The following is a 7162-nucleotide window of genomic DNA, read 5'->3' on the forward strand; positions in this document are numbered from 1 at the left end:
CCAACAGGTCTGCAAGAAAACTGGGAACGGGCCCACAAAGCCAAAGGACGTTCTCATAAACATAAAGCAAGTCAGACTCTAACCCTCGCTTGTTTTCTGTCTTGAAGGTAGTAGCATCATCTCTGAAAGCCAGCCGTCGTAAAGGGGCCTTGTCCAGGGAGGCAAACTATTGGAGAATGCCTTGACAGAAAACGTGGCTTCTTGCATTTGAAAGAAACAAAAAAACAGGTAAAATAAGATAAAACAAGCTCAGTTTAATTTCAAACGTTAATATATTTTCTATTTTATATTGAACATATGCATCTGTAACCCCTCATTTGCAGCAACCGTCACATCCTCATAGAAGGGGCGAAATTTATGATGCCTCTTAAAATAAATATTCTTTTTTTATAAAATAATAAAACTTCAAATAAATATTCTTTACACTAAACAATATGTTGAAAAAATTAGAAAATAAAGGTTGAATTTTACTGTAACTGTACAATATACATCAAGTCCAAAAGGGAGATCAGAGTCTTACAGCAAAGGCTTCCTGTAAGGCAAAATACAATCTAAAAACATACTGACTGATTCACATTCTTCCGAATGTACAACATATTAGTATAATATTTTGTGACTGTGCTATGGAGTACAGCACAACTCGTTTTTCACAGTTGCAAATATTATCGTATATACAAAAATATAGCACATTATCTCTGAAGAAAACAACGGGGGCGGGGAGTCATCTGCTAACTTACAAATTTTGCAAGGGCTATTCACAAACGAGAAACTTTGCCTAGGAGTGTCTGCTGCTTTAGCTTCTGCAGTATGTGGGACACGAACTTCCACTGCCTCCCTTCGGAGCTCCATTAGCTGAGTTCTAGCAAGCATATCAGTTAAAAATGGCACATGGACAAAAAAAAAAAGCATCTCACTGCAAACGACAAATACTCTATCCCTCTATTAACAGTGCCGAGATTACAGCTGTTTATTTAGTTGGTTGCATATGTGTGTTAAAAAAAAAGGTGGAGAAACAATCCTTATTACTGTAATATTCCTGATTAATAATAATGCTATGTTGGCTTTTCAAAGTTCCTGGGGGGGACAGTGGGAACTTTGCAGCAAACCGTGTTTGAGTTTTTACAACGGCATCCGGGCCTGTTCACGCGATCATAACACCCCTGGCACAGTTTAAGGCAACCCTTGGCTGGAAGGTAACACCATAAACAAGGCAGAAAGAGAGACATGACACCCATCGCCGACCATCGAGTACAACAATGGGACTGGCTGCAAGAACACGGGTTGTCAGCACAATTGTCCTCATCGTCGTTGGAGCAGTGATAGAAGAGACCTTTCACACAGCACACACAAGTCCCATAGTCAATGACGTTCTGGGCCGAGCAAAGGCACTGCTTGTCACAGATCCAGTCCGACGGCAGGGGCCTCGGGTAGGTGCATTCCTTACACTTGCATTTGCCACAGTCCTCACACCTGTAGGCGTGCAGACCCAAGTCTTCCTTGCTCAGTGGCTTAAGCTCACCGGGTTTGAGCTCAGACTTAGGCTGCACCCGGATTATCCCATCAGCAGCAGGCCCCGGGGAGAAGGAAGATCCTAACAGCCTCTGTTCTGAGGAGCTGCTGCTGGTACTTGTCCTTGTACTGCTCCGAGACCCTGAGCTGACCGTGCTGATGGACCTGGACAGAGGGGCCCTTGAAGAATGAACCTGCGAGGGCGGGAGCCTGGGAGGCTGGCGGTGCTCGGGCAGACCGTGGAGTCTTTCATGCTTGTGCTGAGTGGAGGAGCGAGGAGCAGGCTTGAGCCCAGGTCTTGGGACCACGGTGGGCCCCTCTGTGTACTCATTGGTGTTTCGGATGGCTCTGATCTGATCCAGAGACAAGACGTGTACCTGCTGCATGAGGGCATCTCTGGGGTCCGGCTCCCCACGCTGCCTGCCACTGTCATGGGGCGCCTGCAGCAGAGGCTGCGACCCGCTGCCACTCTGAGCTCTGGCCTCCATCAGGTCTTGGCAGTGTGTTCACTCCAGCAGGCTTAGAACACATCTGAACTCCTGGGGAAACCAAGAGGAAAGAAAATGGTTTACACTCTCAAGACTTCCCACTCTCCACCCACCAGCGTCGACTCTTCACTTCCCACACGCCCCGGAGAAATGGGACTGGAAACGCACCAGCAGGGGTGAGGTAGAGCAGCCAAATGGTCAGGGCAAGCACTCAAAAGTGAAAATCATGGCCGGACACTCACAATCCTGGAATCTCAAAATGTGCAGTGACACAAAGCTAATCTTTGTAGGGTCACTTAAGTAACAATCCTTTAATCAAATAAACACGCAATTTAGAAGGCTCGGGTTCAATGTAAAAACTGGAAGAAAGCAAAAGCTGGAGCCTTGCAGGGAGTCCTACCAACGTTTTCAGAGGTCAAACACCTTTCGGATTTCCAAACGGGTTTAAATTGGTCAAGATCGTTCTTACATTCAACAGAAACAAGTACCTACAACAGTCTTGCTTTAAGTCAGCTTTTTACGTCACGCAGCACAAGTTGTCTAGGCAGTACCTTTTCCCAATCCCATATGATATGAAAGTATATTCCGAGGACAATTAAGGTTACATTTTTAAATAAAGTAGTACAAAGTTATAGAATTAAAACAAGTCATTTCGATTCCCATTAGGTATCACAACAAACTCCTAAGAGCAAAATATATTTCCCACAGCTGGAGAATTATATACTCTACAGGCCTATGGTTCTAGCCTTAGAATCTCAACCCAGTTATTCCTCCTGTTTCATAAATAAAGCATGCAAAAAAAACACAAAGCACCTTATTTCCTCGTTTTGAATAATACCCAGCAACACAAAGCAGTAACAGCAGTAGGAAAAGCTTTAGAAATCCGTAATGTCATGGCTGGAACCTGTCATTCTGTCAAGTAATCGCTTAAGTTACAATCAGACTTAGATTTAAAAAGTACCACCCTCTCCCAAGCCCTCATAAAAATACGAAGGAAAATAAGCAAAAAACGGACTTTTAATCCAACCTTTGCTTTTTTGGAAAAGGACAGCGAACAAGGCAGGTGACAAACGCCTCCTAATTCAGAACTAGGCAGAGCTGGAAACCGATCTGCTCACCTCCAACTGCCAGGTACACAAGGCTGTTCTTTGCTTTCACTCCGTTTATCGGCTCTCTCTGCGCCCCCACAGTCCTAGCAGGTGGGACTCAGCCAGAACCCCAGGGACTTTTCTCCGGGCTGACTGACGCTTCGAGGGGCCAGGCCGGCCCCTCCTGCGTGCAAACCCCAGAAGCTCAGGCAGGCAGGGGGCGCGGGCGCCTCCGAAGGGGACGTGTCGTGAAATGCACGGGCACACTTCCCCTCCTCCACCCCCTCAGCTAAAATTTCCCCGAACCCGAGAAAACTGCCAGCCAGTCCCAAGGAGGGGGGGGGCACTCCAACACGCCCACCCCTGCAGCAAGGTCACCACAAGGTGTTTTTGCGAAGGCCCTCAAAACGCCTGTCCCCACAGTTTCCAAATCCGATGCCCGGAGGAAGAGAGCCAGGCCGGGACGCACAGCTTGCACAGTCTATGCACCCACGCTCCCAGAGAAACTCCAACGTGCAATGACCGAAGCGAGCACTGTCTGCAATCTGCACACGCCTACCTCCTTTTAGATCAAGAAAAAGACATATTTCTTAAACCGAAAGAAAAAAGCTTTATCCAGAGCCCCACTGCACACACCAGTCTTGCTGGTCTCGGACCCCTGAGATTGGAAACTTTCCGAGAGGTCTTGCCGTGGAAGTAGCATCTTTCGGGTGGGAAAAGAAAAAGTGATTTCTACCGCTCCCTGGCCGTCTCCCTCGCAGGCCCCCTCCACCCCTCTGCGCTCTCCCAGTTCTCTCCCTCCCCCTCTGAGTGCTTTGAAACCCCCATTAAGAACAGTGTGTGAGCAGACTAAGGATTAGGGGAAAAGGACTTCAGCACTAGGGTGGGGCAAACCGACACAGAAACCCCTTTGTAAAAAACGCGTTAAGACTCCAAATCTTAAAAAACAGTAACACAAAAGAGGGAGGGGTGAAACTAGCCTTTTTCTTTCTTTTTTTTTTAAGTCACCTACTTTCAGGTAATGGAAAACGATCGCGACCACTTGATAACTCTCTTCCTGTGCTAGGTCAGCCCAAGCGTCCAAAATAAAAAAAAAGCATGACCCAGGCCGACCATGAAGAACGGAAAAAAGAGAAAGCCGCACTTCCGAACCGCAGAGACGCGGCGCCAGGCTGGGCGACGCTCCCACCCGCACCGGGCTAGACTGTCCACACCGGGCAGAGGCGGGGACTCCCTCCGCCTGGCAACCTACCCTTTGCTTGTCCGCCGGGTCTTCTGCCCCGGTGAGGTGAGAAACCCAGTACCCCAGCCCCACAGGCGCCCCCCGTCGCAGGATGGGCTTTCCTATAACTTGGCCTTATACCGAGAGGAGGAACAGGTTAGCAAATGTTAGAGCCTGCAACAGCGAACTGGATAAACCAGGGCTCTCAGCGACTAGATCGCCGCCAAGGCAGGGGTAGGAGCAGGAGGCAATGGAGCCGTCCTCCGCCCCGAACCCCTAAGGGAGAGCGGTGTCGCGGGGTGGAGGACACTGCACCGACGCACCCTGCAGCCCGGCCGTGGCCGAACCCCTGTCCTAGTCGAAACGGATCCGCAGGGCTGATTCCTGATCCTCCCGGGAAGCCTACGGGTTCAGGGGGAGAAAAGAACTCTGACCCCACTGGCGGCTGTCTGTGGCTCCAGGAGGGGAAAAGCCAAACGCTCCTCACCGTGATCGCGGCTCTGCACCAACCCCTCTCCCTTGGATTCTCTTCTTTTCTGCGTTGTGCAAATAAATCCAGTCCCGATGCAAACTTTTTCCTTCTTTCCGAACTCTGCTTCAGTCCAACTTCCAAGTAATCGGTGGGAGGAGAAAAGAAACCACGGGAGAATTTGGAACTCAATCCTCCACCGTAGGAACCTTCCCGGATTTCGGGTAGAGAGATGACCTCTCTTCCAGAAGCGCACGCGGAGTATTTCCTTTTTTTCCCCCCCTTTCTTTTCTTTTTTTTTTCTCAATGAACAAGAGGCCGAAGCGCCGGGGTTGGCGAGTCTCTTTTTCCTGGTCGACGAGAGAAAAGAGGGGCGAACACGGCCTTACAAAGAACCCAAGGCCAGCTCGCCAAGTCCTGGCGGCCCCGGGCTGCTTCCGAGCGGAGGCTGGCGCGGGGCCGCGGGCCGGGCCGGGCGCGCGCGGGGGCCTGGGCGCTGCGCGCTCCGCCGGCCCCTGTCCTCCGCTCGCACTGCGGCGCGCAGCTCTCGCTTGTGCAGACTGGGCGTTGCGGAGGCGCGGCGGCGAGGCCGAGGCGGGGGCGGGGGGTGCAGGGGGGGGGAGGCGGTGGGGGAGGAGGAGGAGGAGGGTCTGGGGCCCGGCCGGGGACGGGGATGGGGGGGCGCGCCGCTGGCCTGCGCCCTCGCCTTTCCGGAGGAGGCAGGGAGCTCTGCAGCGGCCGCGGCAGCAGTAAATGGCGTCATGTGGATCCGAGGCGGAACAGAGCAGTTGTTGTCCCAGAGGATATATCGCATCCGGTCCCAGCTCATTGGCTCCGCGGGGCTACATTCACTTACACTCCAGCGCCCGCCAGCGCTCCGAGCCGCAGGAGGCATTCAAAAGGGCAACCGCGCCGCCCCGCGCGTCCCCAGTCGCTCCTGCAGCCGGGGCGCCGTCACGCGGGGCGCCCGCGGGGCCGCTGTGGCCACCGCGAGGTCAGTTTATCTAGTTTCAAGGAAACACTGACCTTAAGGCTCACCCCCACCCCCCACCCCCGGAGGCCACGAGCGCAAGCCTGAGGCTAGTCTCGCTTAGGGAACTTTCTCCTCCGCCACCGGGAGAGGAGGAGGGACGTTGCAAACTCACCCGGCCGCACAGGGTTAGCGTGGAAAGCGAGTGGCAAGCTTTTAGATTCGATTCGGAATCCATTTCGGTTCTACCTTCTTGTCTCCTTCGCCCGCCCCACCCCCCTCCAATGCCCGGGGGGCGAAGCCGGTTGGGGGGGGGGAGCAGGAGCGGGAGGGAAAGGGGAGCGGGAAGTGAGGTGGGAGGGCTATTGGTTTATTCTTTGTCTACTGGATTAACCCGATTATACACCGGGCACCAGCACAAACCGCCTCCCCCACCCCCGAGCCTTGTACGGGAGGGACGGAATGCAGATTCGGGTTTCAAGTCCCTTCTGCTCTGACTGGGATTGGCTTTTGACTGTGTGGACTTGTAGTTTGTTAGAATTTCATTTTTAAGAGGGATTATCTATAGATGGAGGCCTTCTGAAGACTTTTTTGTATTGTTTTGCTCGATGCAAAAGCCTTTTAAATTAATTCAGTAATACCCACGCGATTACTCACGGCGACATCATGGACTTCCGAAATAGGGAGAGGGGGAGAAGCTGACTGTTCCCCTGCAGAACTGAATTCCTCCTTCGGGAAACCGTAAATAAAACAAGAGTCATCTTTCAAATCCCACTATTTGTCACCTAGAACATTCTTAGCAGTTCCTCTTGTTCGTGTTGGGAGTGGACTATGGTGAACCACTTAAAATAAGAAAATGCATAGGCTCTAGCCGCTGCTGGACTAAGAAAGGTGCCTGCACGTGGAAGCACCCAGCGGGTAACTGAAACAGCCACACATTAATGATGCAATTTTAGTCCAGAACTTATAGGATGTTTTTCCTTTATCGGAAAGTACCTGCTGGAAGGTCAAAATTCCCGCACAGCACCTGCGACCTTACGCCAGGCGAGGTTCGAGCCGCTGAAAGCCGGCGCTAGAGAAACGTGGAGTTTGATTTCTCTCTCCCCAGCCCTTATCTGTTCGCTGCTACCGTGGCCTCCAGCACTTTTGGGGGGACGTATTTCTCCAGATTGTCCCTGTCACGACATTTGCCTCCCTTGCGCTCTCGCCCTGCCCTCTCCGTGTTTCTCCACGCTCGTCTTTTTCGCCTGGGCTTTGGAACTAGAGATGGCAGGGGAAGTGGCATGCGTTATTTCCGGGCGCTGGGCTACGTGCCCCCACCCCACGGCGAGGGTGGAAGAGGCTCGGTCGGCCGGCTCCTTCGCGTCCCCGAGACTTTGGGCTCAGGACAGCTGGGCCTCTCAGGCCACCGCTGCT

At 52.3% G+C, this 7162-nt stretch overlaps 1 protein-coding gene across 3 annotated transcripts; it reads right to left on the reverse strand.

Moving 5' to 3' along the window:
• Positions 1-234: 234 nt before the first annotated feature.
• Spry2 (sprouty RTK signaling antagonist 2) lies at positions 235-6107 on the reverse strand. 3 transcript variants are annotated; one of them, XM_075949178.1, is made up of 2 exons: positions 5922-6107; positions 235-2048 (listed from the first exon to the last, which is right to left on the reverse strand). In XM_075949178.1, the coding sequence occupies exon 2, from the start codon at positions 1995-1997 to the stop codon at positions 1053-1055; it is 945 nt and encodes a 314-aa protein (XP_075805293.1). In that variant the 5' UTR covers positions 1998-2048; positions 5922-6107; the 3' UTR covers positions 235-1052. The 3 variants fall into 3 exon arrangements, with proteins under 3 accessions (XP_075805293.1, XP_075805291.1, XP_075805292.1); XM_075949176.1 differs by lacking the exon at positions 5922-6107 and adding an exon at positions 4795-5324; XM_075949177.1 differs by lacking the exon at positions 5922-6107 and adding an exon at positions 3116-3882.
• Positions 6108-7162: the final 1055 nt, after the last annotated feature.

Source organism: Microtus pennsylvanicus, chromosome 15 (assembly GCF_037038515.1).
Source record: "Microtus pennsylvanicus isolate mMicPen1 chromosome 15, mMicPen1.hap1, whole genome shotgun sequence".
NCBI lineage: Eukaryota > Metazoa > Chordata > Mammalia > Rodentia > Cricetidae > Microtus > Microtus pennsylvanicus.